The following is a 12,854-nucleotide window of genomic DNA, read 5'->3' as shown; positions in this document are numbered from 1 at the left end:
GTCCCGTAGACTTATGTATGTTTAGGTTCCTCAGGTGGTCATGCAACTGATCTTCTCTTACAGTGGGAGGGACTTTGCTCCCCTAGTCACTGCCTTGCAGTCCATCCGCTCGAGAGGTGTGGGAAGAGAGGCTGCCAGTTAAGACTGAGGCAGAGAAGTTGTTGGGTACCTCAGCCTTCTCTTTGTCCTTTGTTACCAATGGAGTATTGGAGATAAGTGTAGGAAGCCCTGGGTAGAGTAATGGTAAGACTCCACTCTTACTGTGTCCCGTTGTCTCCATTTTCAGATGCGATAGACTTTTTTTTTAATATTTCTCATAGATCCATGATTGGAGAAATCCAGATTAATTGCAAGTTTATGCCAGTTTAATGCAGCTAAATACAATATCCTACTTGTAGCAAGAAGGATGTGGGCTATGCTTTCAGGATACAGGAATTTCTGTTCTAGAGCAGTACTGAAAAAAACATGACAATCATAAGGGACAGTGGCTGCTGCCAAAATAAACACTGGAGTCTCAGATGGGCCCGTGTGAACCTTATGAAGTTCAACAAGGCCAACTGCAAGGTTCTGCACCCAGGTTGGGGTATGGAGAGCACACATTCTTATGAGACTCCACCTAGAGTCCTGGGTCCAGTTCTGGGGCCCCAGCACAAGAAAGACGTGGACCTGTTAGAGTGGTTCCAGAGGAGTGCCACGAAAATGGTCAGAAGGCTGGAACACCACTCATGAAGAAAGACCAAGAGAGTTGGGATTTTTCAGCCTGGAGAAGAGAAGGCTCTGGGGTGACCTTATTGCGGCCTTTCAATATATAAGAAAGATGGAGAGAGGCTTTTTGCCAGGGTCTGTAGTGAGAGGACCAGGGGTAATAGTTTTAAACTGAAAGAGAGTAGATTTAAATTGGGTATAAGGAGGAAATATTTTTACAGTGGGAGTGGTGAGACCCTGGGACAAGTTGCCCAGAGAAGTTGTGGTTGTCCCATTCCTGAAATTGTTCACGGCCAGGTTGGATGGGGCTTTGAGCAACCTGACCTGGTTGCGGATGTCTCTGCCCGTGGCAGGGGGATTGGACTAAATGATCTCTGAAGCTCCCCTCCAACCCAAACCCTTCTGTGATGCTATGAAGAAAGTAATATTCCTTACCTGGAATACCATGTCTGTTCCTCGTGATCCCTGTTAGAGGGAGGTGCTGGAAAAACTGAGGGAATTCAAAGAAAATGAAGTGGTTGGAGTGACTGGAAAGCCACTTGCTAGATTGGATTATAGTGAAACTGCATCAGTGTTGCCAAGGAAAAGGTTAAAAAGAGCCGTGATGTACGTGCTTCCATAGGGAACAGAAACAGGGTGGTGGTAGGGCTCTAAGGCAAAGATGTAAAAATATTGCTGGCTGGATGTTAACATTAAATTCAGACGGGACATGAGGCATGTACTTTTAGTGGTTATTGTATTTAAAATTTAGGACTTGTCCAGTGTGGGTTGAATTTCCACAGCAGGTCACTTTGAATTTAATCATGTGCATACCTTCAAAAATATTTTAAAAAAGAGAAATTAATTTAGGGCAGCCCTATGGCCTCTATTGTGCAAGATGCCTGACAAGCTAATTAACGTAATTTCTCCTGGTCTTCTTGCCTATGAGCACTATTATGTCTGTCAGTATAGAAAGCAATATAATGGCAATAATGATAGCTATTAGGGTAATAATTCTTGTTTAGTTAAAATGTCATCCAGCTCTTCCCTTTTAATAAGGGTATTATTTAGCAGGTGTCATCTTTTTTTTTGTTTAATTTTGAATTTCTTTACAATTGTACTTTCTGCTTGTTTTTTTGTGTACAAAGGAAAACACAGGCTATTGAATCATGAAGAGCAGTGTACATGTGTAGTTGTAATTGTTTATACATGCTTATACTTTTTGTTTTAGTCAAAAGGTTGATATTTTCCAGCTGGCTTCTTGAAATTCCTGTTGTTCAGCAAAAAGCTAATTGCTGAAGAAGATATGGGTATATGGCCCTTAAATAAATGAGCAGCAACATTTTGTCAGTAACTGGATTTAAATACTTTAATTACTGATTTTTGTTAACATGCTAATCATGTCAATTATATTCGGATAAAATAGCATGAGAATAAAGGGGAATTTACTTTCAGCTTAGGGTGACATTTGGCAAACAGTACCAGGGAAAATTCATCTCTGCAAAGCAGGTGTGTGCAAACGTAAAGTAACAGTGTGTCAAACACACACCAAATTAGTTATGTCTAAGTTCCATGAGATTCCCTAGCAGTGTTCCTGTGCTATAATTTGAGTGGATATAACAGTCATTTATTGTAAGATCTTTTTTTTATTTGTCTTTTAAGTTGCTGTGATTGTTCCTTTCCTTCATATTTCTAAGTTGACTAAATGAAGTTGCAACTGGATTCTTGCCGATACTGAATTCCTCTGTCATCTTAAAATGTAGTTGCCACTTCAGCTGTGTGCCCACACTACAGATTCATATGAATTTCAGTATCTCTGAATTGCTGTGAGTTTGCAAATGTTGTAGTCCATTTTTTTTGTATGTAGTTCATAGCTGAACTTTGAAAGAAATGACTTCTTAAATTTTCATAGAATTTTTCAGAACAAAAATGCTGCAAATTGTTCTACCATGTAAGTTTTACTTCACTTTTTCTGTACGCTGATGTCCCTTTGGAAGGCAGTTTGCGTGCTTCCTGCTGTGAGATCCAGGAAACAGAACATTAGTTTACTTTAGTAAACAATATTGAAAAGGTGCTTTTTAAATAACTTTTTGGAGGCATCTTTTTTGGAAAGAATATACTTAAATAGAATGGTTAAAAACTGAATGTATGAAAATGTTCTGGGATATCAAGCATACTTTTTGTTGTTTTGCAAACAAGGTTCAAATGAAATGGAAACAAAATATTCCTATTTATAACAGGTTCCTAAATCCTGTCTGAAATGGGCTAGATAGCTTTGACAAGGTATGTCGTGCATCTTACTGTAATCAGAAACAATCTTTTGGCCAGACTTCTTGAATATATCAGACTTTCAGTTTTTAAGATAGTTTACAAATTATTTACAAATTAATAATAATAGCTATTACACTGAAAAGAATGAGTTGTCATTTTCTGCTTGCATTTATTTATTGACTGTGTATGTAAACGTTCAAGACAATGGAGCAACAGTAATGCTGTCTAGACAATATATTGGTTGTTTGTTGTATCATCTCTTGTCAGAGAAAATGTCTTTGTGGTAAAGGCTTGAAATTGTATGGCTAGACATTGTAACTCTAATTTTTTAAAATGGTCTCGTATATGTGTTCTGTGTTTCAGCACATAAAATTGCTTTTGCAGTTCTGATATTTTGGTTAATCTGTCCCTTGTGATCTTGACTGCTGGAGTAAAGAGAATAGTCTGTCAGTGTTGTGTACCCATTTTGCATCATCTGCCTTAGATTTGTCAGCAGGTTTTTTGCTGGATGTACAGAAAAGCACAAATTCATTTTCACTTTTTCTGGATATGAACAATATGCTTGAAAATTCACTGAAAATTCAGAAACAGATCCTGAAAACAAGTTTTCTTAAAATAAAAATTTTATTTAGCATTTGGCACAGTTTTAAAATGAGCTTTAAACATTGAAGTTTGGCTGTGGCAGTTAGGAGCTGCTCCCTCTGGCTGCCAGTCAGGTACCCCCAGACAGACAGGCTCTGTGCCTACTGCAGGGGGGCTTGGCATGTTGGCTGTTTTTTCCTCTTTTGTTTTTCCACCCAGTATTTGCTTTCTTCCGTGCTTTCTGTTGCCTTGCGTACAAGATAGGCAGCTTCCAGCTGAAGTGGAGGTTGCTTATCTGAGCAGCTGGAAGACAAGGAGGTTGGTGATGGAAGTGTGCTCTTCAGATGCTTGCACAGCTTTGACAAGGAAGCCTTGCTCAGGTGTATCAGACTAGAAGTTGTGCTGCTGTGGCCGTGCTTGGAAGATGTGTGTATTTTCTTGTATATGAGTATTCTGACTTAAATTAGGCAGCATAAAACAATTCAAGTGAAGGTACACTTACACTGGAATGCAAATCCTATGCTGATGTTGCATTAACGTAACTATATTGGCTTAAATTCATAAGCTAGGTCACACCTGTAAGACTTTCCTCATGTCGCTGAGTACTTAGAGTCCACCTGACTGTGGGTTGGTGGAGGTCCGGGGAGTCGCAGTCTGTGCTCATCCTGCTCCTCTCTTCGTCTAAGGCATCTGCTGCTGCTCGCTCTTCCTGCAAAGAGAAAACCTTACTCATTATCAGAGTCCATGCCCAGGCCCGTGGTGAAGGAGGAGCTGCTGGTCAGAGGCAAAGGCCACTGCTGGAGACAGGATCCTGAACCAGATCTTCTTTGATTAGAAGTGTCTTTAAAATTGGAGTAAGCTTCTTCCACCTCTAGTCTGTCTTTCCTGAATGCTTACTAGCCTGATTGGAAAAAACAGCTTTCTTGCTATGCTTACATACATCTGGTCAAAGGAAGCCTACACTACTACTTCAGATAGTGTAGGCGAAACACTCATTATAAGTAAACACAATTTGATGAGTGTATTTTGCAGAGCCAGCCAAGCGTCATCCATGACATGATCAATCTCCAATATGCTCCTGCGGCCTTTGCCTGTCTTTAAAGTGAAAGACTGTCTCTACAGATTCAGCAGTCCAAATACACAGTGAGTGGGAGGAGATCCTACATGTTTGGTCAAGATAAAAGGAGGATGTGACTGAGAGGGAAAAACTGAGAGTGCTCACATCTCTCCTGACTTTGTTGTAATATTTCCAACAGCTTTAAACTCTGAAATACAAAATGTCCAACTAGAAAAGCAATTTTGTACTAATCTGTTTTTTCTCTCTTTGTACAGAGTTCTCTGCTACACCGGGTTTGCTAGCTGTAGCTTTATTAGCAAAGAATCTGGGGCTTGTTCTGTTTCTATGAAATCAAAAGCATTACCACAGCAGGCCCAGAATTTTTCCTTGACTATGTTTGTATAGTCATGATAAAAGCAGGATTTGGTCTGTAGAAACATTAGGATCAAAAAATTCAGATTGCATTAGTCAGTGATAAAGAGGATATTTCTTTACTTTTAAATATATTTTTTGTGTATGGGCATCCTAAGGTCTTATAGTGCTGTTTTATAGTTATTTTTCTGGGTGGAAGTGCACGAAGATGTGTGGTAAACATTGAAATTCTAGTAACCTAAATCCTTGCTTCAGTGTCTTTTTTTAATGCTTTTTCCTTTATCTCCACTTTTTGCTTCTTATTAGATCATTAATTACAAGGTCATGTCAGTTGCACATTAAATGCATAATGATACAGACTCTCTGAGGTCTCGTTACACTAATGTTATTGCTAATGATAAAACTGAGTCCAGGAGAACATCATTCTTTGAGATGTCATGGGCTGTTCATGGTAAAATAAGCAAACTTTGAAAGCTGTGACAGCTCATAAAAGATAAATTATATCACACGATGAAAACAGCATCGTTTTAAAAAATTGCATGTACTCTGCAAAGAACACACAGCAATCCCTTAGTTTATTTTCCTTTACAAATATGGCAGGTTGCTTTGTAGACAAGAAAACCCACCCGTATTTTCAGACCAAAGCAGTGACCTGTTAAAGATGGACGGAGTTAGTTGGGTGTTGTAGTACTGGCAAATGGGATTGTTAGCCTCTTTTCTGGTTATCTTTGTTTCTTTCCGTCTGTGTCACTTCTAGTAAATGAGTTTTCAATACCCCCAGCTGAAACCAGCTGTTTGGTGGATGCTTTGTGTCGTTTACCCAGTGTACGAAAAGCTGGTATAGGTTGTGTGTCTCCGATGTCACACAGAGTCAGCTCTGCATTTGTTTGAGCAAATAGTCAGCTGTCAGCTAATGGACCCATTAGCCAGCTTTCCGCAGAATATCCTGTCTTCATCACTGCATGAAATTTTAATAACTTTGGATCATGACTTTAGTTGAAAGTTGAGAGGACCTTTTTGTAAGACATATTTCACATTTGAAAACACTGAGAAGTGAAGGTAGAGTAACAGTGGAAATTGTCAATGTTTTTTTCGTCTTTTTATTAGCAATTTGTGACTATCAAATGAAATTCTTTTTTGTGTTACGTAGCGTGGGAGGGGTTGGGTTTTAGTTGGTTTTTTGTATTGTTAGGAAAATATTTGCAGTCTTGCTTGAGGATATTTGCAGTCTTGCTTTATCCTTCTGGGAAGAGATTCGACTTGCTTGTTCTTCTCACTTGACTCTTCACAGTGAAAAATTACTTATGTGTTCTTTTTAGCTGTATGAACAATTTCAGTAATTGAAAGGAATGGAAAAAAGAAATGTTGCAACCCACGCTTCACCTTAGTGCTTTTTCTTTTGCCCTACCTCTTGCATTTAGTTCTTATACAGTTTGACTACCCAGTTTAGTCTAGATGTTGAAAACAGAACAAATCCCTAGAGCGTCTTTCCCTTTGTGGCACATCAGAATGGCTATGTGCGGCTGTAGTTCCTGACCTCACATCATGATGAAGGCTCCAGAAGGTATCTGGGCATGTGCTATATCATAACAGAAGTAGAAGATCAGACAAGTACCTCCAGTTGCCCCCAAGAGGAAACTCCTCATTTTTCTTGTTTCTTCCTAGCTAATGGTTTTTGTTATCAAATCCATTACAGCAAGTGAAACAAATGTGAGACTCTCCCAGCTTCTGGTCTTCGGGGTTTCCAAGGCTAACATCTAGCCCTCAAAATCTTGATGCCAATGGGTAGAGTATGGGGGGGGAAATGAATACAGTGTTTAGAGGCATTTGCAGACTGCTTTTCTCTGAGGCAGCTAGCTGAAATAGCTTGTCAGTTTATCCACCTATGTTAAAATCACCTCTTTCAGAGAAAGCTCTAGTGTCTTCCTTCACGCCAGTAGCAGACCTTTCTTGAAGGACTCCCGAGAAACTTGTGTCCCAAGGAACCAATGAGTAGGTAACTGCTGTAACTATTGACTGGAAAGAGCAAAGATGCATTGGATGAATGAGTGGTTCCCTTGTGACACCCACCTCTCTGGGCTGGATAGGCGAGGCTGCAGACGCCCCGAGGGAACCGTTTGTCAGTATCCTAGGGTGTGACGGCTCGGCTCTTGAGGAAAAACTCGTTTTTCTTAGGCTGGTAGGTCATACTTCTGAAAGGAAAGCAGGGAAAAAAAAAAAACTATAAAGATTTTACTGGCCACACTTTTCAGTTGTTGTTGAACAAAGCTTTCCTCGTAATCCAGCGCTCTGCTGTAAAACAGAGGTGGGAAGACGAAGAGGGCAGCACTGACTTTCTTGGAGCTCTGTTGTTTGGCAGAGGGGTTATTAAGGGTCCTCTGTCATTGTCTGAGGTGTTTGTAGAGTATTGAAGGACAATGAACTTTTGCCCTTGGTGTGACTTCTCCAAAAAGCTCAGGTCAAATTAGATGTCTCTAAAATTTCATTTGATGACCGCTTGCTGGAGTACTCTCATTCTTCTATTGATTTTTGTGGGTATCTTGATAACCTTCAGCTGTCCTTCCAGTAATCATTTTAGCTTCTGTTTCTTCTTGAAAACATTCTAATGTAGGATTGTTTTCATCTAGAAAGCAGAGCAAGACCTCAGTGATTTTAGTCCATGCCTATCTGAAAATGGTTTCCTGATAGACCTCCAGCAAGCTGATTTCTAAACCGCCCACCAAATGACATGGGCACACCGGTCAGAACCAACAGGAGAGTATTTGTTTCAAGGAAAAAACAAGCTGCCTAAGTTACTCAAGTAGTTTGCTTCAGACACGAGTTTCATCTAAAATAATGATTTAACTAATGAGAATGGATCAGTGGTTTGTGAATAACATAGCTTGGGCCACCATTTATTCGAATAGGTTGACTTCTACAGAGCAAACAGGAACTTCTCATCTGTATCTATTTCTAAAAAGAACTCAGTGCTTCAGAAAGAGCGCGATGAATTTTATGACAGAAATATATTCCTCAATATTTTTGTTGCTGGCCAGACAAAGTGTGATAAAAGTAGTTGTAAAGTTATTTCAGTTAAACACATTTTTGATAACAAATGCAGCACCAGAATAATCAAATCCAACATTGCATACCAGCTGCTTAGGGATTTTTTTTCTTTATCCAGTAATTTATTACAAGACTAAAGAGTAATAAGTCATTGGGTTATTCCCCCCATAGGGTGGGCAATCATTTTTCCCTTCCCCGCTACTCGCTCTTGGCTGATGTCATCTCTTCCCTTATTCCTCTAATTCCTACTCATAAATACGTACAGAGTATTTTATAGCAATTTTCACCTATATTTTTGACTTTTAGGAGCTAAGAAGTTTGCTTCCTTAATTTTGTTTTGTGGGTATACAGTTATAAAAGTAGAGCTTTTGAAATTTTGTCTGCTTATTTCTGAATGTCTTTCTCTTTGAAGTGCTGATTGAATCTCTGCTGGTAATCTCTTTAACCCCTGAAAGAAGATTACCTTAACAGTGAAGTGGCTGGAGAGGGGAGAAGCAAGGGAGAGGCTGACTCTATTTCTCTGGAATGAATTCAGGTCTTCAATAAGGGCTTTTCTTGGCAGCACTCAAGTATAGCAATGGTAACTTCTTGCTGCTAACCACTGCTGAAGTGGGTGAGCATGTGTGGGTGACAGCAGTTACAATTGCAGCACAGAGTGGCCTTGTCACTGGCAAGGTGGCCTTGTCACTGGCAACACCATGGGCAGAACCCAGCAGTTTTACTGGAATTGGTAAATTGTTTCCCGTCTTCTTTTTTTTTTAATCTTGAAGTCTTATCAGCCTGTTACAAGTTAACCAAATGCCAGAAGTAAGGGAGGAAAAATATTTGTAAGGAGCACTTAATCGTACAAATGTCCATAGATTTCTCTTTTAATCTACTTCATTAACGTAAGTAGTGTGATGGACTTTTAAGTCGTGTGTGATGCTTACCTCTCAACCGAAGGCAGGGAATCAGGGCTATTAGCAGACACATTTTGGCAAAGGTGATTAGATTTGTATTCAGTGCTAGCAGAAAACTTTGGCTGTGTTTTTTTAAAGAAAATCGAAGAAATAGGCTTCAGAGTAAGGCAAGAATTCACACTAGACAGCCATGTGGCCAGAATAAAGTGGTTCAAATTACACCATTTATTTGCAGTGGTAGAGAAATTAAAAGGATGTTTTCGGGTGTTTGATTGACTTGTATTGTGAATTAATAACTGCCTTTTCTACTGTAGATTGTAAGGCTTCTTTTGTAAGGTATTTAGACACATGGTGTTCTTTACGCATGTGTTTGAGTCTTGTTCTGTTAACACTTCTGCAAAATTAGTAAGTTGGCAATAACAGTATCAGAAGTAAAAAAAAAAATGGATAAGGTGTGCTTTTGTGATGATTCATTATTCTGTGTAAAGTCACAATTTGTAAAAATTCAGTTATTTGACTTTGTTGCTGCTTGTTTCTGCACCAGTAATTGTATTACATTACAGCATTAGGGGCTCAATTGACAGGGTGAATATTCTTAATTTTATGAGCAGTAAATTTTGTATGGTGTTTCACCAGCTACAGACCTTCTTCTTTCCAGGAACTCTGATTCATGGTTCTTGAGGAAATTACAGTATCTTTAATGTTGTCATGGTTAGTTATACAGAGGGACTTAGTTTCTCTCAGTGTGACTATATTAAGGCAGCATTTGTTTAGTAAAATTTACTTTGTTGTGTATTTCTGTGTCTAATAGTTAAAAGGTAAGAGAAAATTTAAAAGGAAAGAAATAGTTAGACACACAATGGGAAACTGTTTCCCTAATTATTGGTTAGAATTCATTAAACTTGTTATCAAACGATGTATTTTTAATGCCTTCAGACTGCTGCCATTTATATTTTTCTAACAGATTCATTAGAGAATGTGGAGCAGTTGACTTCCTATTTTTGTGGAGGTTTCTCCTCTTGAGGTTAAAGTAGATCTTTACTTTTTTTCCCAAGAATATAGGAATTTTCATCCCAGGCTAGTGCTGCACCTAATAGAGACTCCTGTTTTCTTCCTGATTTGTTTCCTAGCTGGGATGAGCCAGCAGGTGCCTGCTGTCAGTTGTCACCACCTGATAAATGGCAGGTGGTGACTTCTTAAGACGCAGTCACTTTGATTGTTGGCGACACGTCTCCTCTCCGATTACCTCCATCGGCAGGCAATAGGTGTCCGCCGAGGAAATAGCTCTGGCACAGGCTGCCTGTAGTGGGAGCTGGTGGCAATCTTGGGCTGTCATGTCTATAAATTGTCACCTCTCTGGGTGCAGTTCCGTTTCTGAACTACTACAGACATTATAATTACTAAATTTTTTTATAATTCTAGATAGAGTCTAGAGTTTAACCTTGTCCTGTGGCCATGAATATCCCAGGCTTGTTTGTGAGTTGTATTTTGGGGGGCTGACAAACGACAAAAACTTCTCCGCAACTTTAAAGATATTAGTTGTAATACCAAGAGCAGGTCAAGACCTTTATGTACAGGTGCTTAAAAAAGAAAGCAGGAATGCCTCACTCGTTTTCTTCATATAATTGCTTTGGATTTGCTTCACATAATTGGCTCTGGTTTTGTCACATCTGTCTCCTCTTCCACTCTGCTATAGAAGTCTTCAGCGTCTTTTAGTCGTCTGTTGCCTGATTCCCTCCTTTCTTTTTTTTTCCTTCTTTTTTGTTTTTTACAATTTACAGTCCACCAAGGAACTGGGATGAAGGATAATCCAAATGTGCTCTTAGTATGTGTTGTTGTAAGGGAAAATGATGTCTTCTCTAGTCTGGGAATGACTTAGATTTTATTCCAGAGCACTTTTACATCAGACTTTATAAACTATACATAGGAGCAGTTGCTGAGGGTTGTTTCTGTTTTTTTAACCAGTAATAAATCAGCATTTTCAGTAACTTTTGGGGAATCTTCTATGTTAACTATCAAAAGACCACAATATGGAGATGAACTTACTTTTTCCTCTCCTCCTCACAGAAGCAACCATGGGGTGCATTAAAAGCAAAGAAGATAAAGGTCCATCCATGAAATATAGAACTGATAATACTCCAGAACCTGTTATTTCCCATGTCAGCCATTATGGGTCAGACTCCAGCCAAGCAACACAGTCGCCATCAATAAAGGGATCAGCAGTTAATTTTAATAGTCATTCCATGACTCCTTTTGGAGGGCCTTCAGGAATGACACCCTTTGGAGGAGCATCGTCTTCATTTTCAGCTGTGCCAAGTCCATATCCTAGTACTTTAACAGGTGAGTGTTACACAAAATGATGTTGTTGTTGTTGTTAATATTATTATTATTATAGCCTGACAGTCATATTCAAAAAAGTAGTATGACCCCTTGCCACACAGAAATAAATTGCAAATTTAAAATAGATTGCCTGTTAGGGTTTTCTGATTTTTCAGTACCTTTACTGCTCAGATAAGAATTCAGCCCGTATTCATTAGTGACTGGGGCTTGGGGGTTGGGTGTTTTGGGATTCGGTTTGGGAAGGCAGGTCTAGGATCACAGCACAGAGAAATTTAAGACTTATTAATGGCAGTAATGGGAATAGTTGATGACATTGTGTTACAAGTTCTAAGCTGTTGAAGGGATGCACATGGCATAATGGCTTTAAACTTTTGGAGAGATGTGCAAAATGAAAAACACTTCAAATTCAGGAAATTGATATTTTAAACTGATTCTCAGACTTACTTGATCAGCTGTAAGTTATACTAACGCAACATTGAATCTGTTCATTTTTGAAGCTAAACAAGATATGCAGTACATTCAGTATACTTTACTATATGAACTATATGTGTGAAATGAAAGAGCAGAATTCTCATTGTTGGTGGTCATATTAAAACCAAAGTTGAAAATGTAAAAAAAGAATTTACAAGGTGCAGAGACCTGCATGGCTGAGATATAGTCTCTCAAGATGCAGCATTTTAAAGCAAGATGCATATTTGATTTTACAAACCCACCTTTATATCAGAATCTTAAAAATTCCTTACAAAAAACATTGATTTTTGTGGGCATGGTGAATCTCAGTATTTCACTTAGTTTTGGTGGATGTTTTTGAGAGGAATCTGTAATTTCTTTTTTTGAGAGAGTGGAAAGAGTAATTTGCTCTAGAAGCCTTGCACAGATGCTTCACAAAACATGGTAGATAATTTCTTATTAGTCTATTTTTAGTTTTCCTACAAACCTCTAATGTTAGCACAATTATAGTGCTTAAATGTTTGCTTCATTACAGTGGCATTTAAAATCTTTTAAACACAAGAAATTTGAGATCCATGAAAACCCACCGCGACCTTGACATTAAACAATTCAGGAAACCAAATATGAATTGTCAGGTAATGATCACTTCGTATTCCCTCTTTTGGGAATTCATTAAAAACCAAATAATTAAAATGAGCATCTATCCTGTCTCAAAATTTTTGAGCCAGCTCTGAATCCCCATCTTAGATGAACATATGCAGAAATGAAATGAGGGCAGCATTTTTTTTTACTTGTTAGCTCCACCGAGGAAAGTTTATCATGCTTCACCTCCTCCAAAAACCTCTGTGTATTACGTTCTACTAGATCTGGTGCTTTGTTCACGTGGGAATCTCTGTCAGTGCTTGCAGGCCCTTCTGGGTATTACTGGACATCAGGGATGTAACCCCCACCCAGGTACCACAAATCCTTGGCTGCAGAGACCAGAAGGGATGTTCTCCCCTGTTCCTGCTGGTAGTTAAGCTTGTTATATCTGGACCAGAGTCAACATGAGAGATTTCTTATTAAAAGAGAGTCTAATATCTCATCAGTGTGAATTCAGTTATCAGCAGGCAGGCTAATTTGGGTGAACACCCCTATCTGTTTGTGATCAGGTA

At 38.9% G+C, this 12,854-nt stretch overlaps 1 protein-coding gene across 1 annotated transcript in view; it reads left to right on the top strand.

The window, feature by feature from the left end:
• Positions 1 to 12,854, top strand: part of YES1 (YES proto-oncogene 1, Src family tyrosine kinase) — a 55,166-nt gene that overhangs the window by 25,507 nt on the left and 16,805 nt on the right. Inside the window, exon 2 of the mRNA XM_075416381.1 lies at positions 10,978 to 11,250. Within this exon, the coding sequence (XP_075272496.1) occupies positions 10,986 to 11,250 (265 nt within the window). The 5' untranslated portion in view covers positions 10,978 to 10,985. The remainder of the gene's footprint in view (positions 1 to 10,977; positions 11,251 to 12,854) is intronic.

Source organism: Opisthocomus hoazin, chromosome 3 (genome assembly GCF_030867145.1).
Source record: "Opisthocomus hoazin isolate bOpiHoa1 chromosome 3, bOpiHoa1.hap1, whole genome shotgun sequence".
Taxonomy (NCBI): Eukaryota; Metazoa; Chordata; class Aves; order Opisthocomiformes; family Opisthocomidae; genus Opisthocomus; species Opisthocomus hoazin.
Note: the sequence above shows the minus strand (reverse complement) of the source record. Positions and strands in the feature narration are given on the sequence as shown.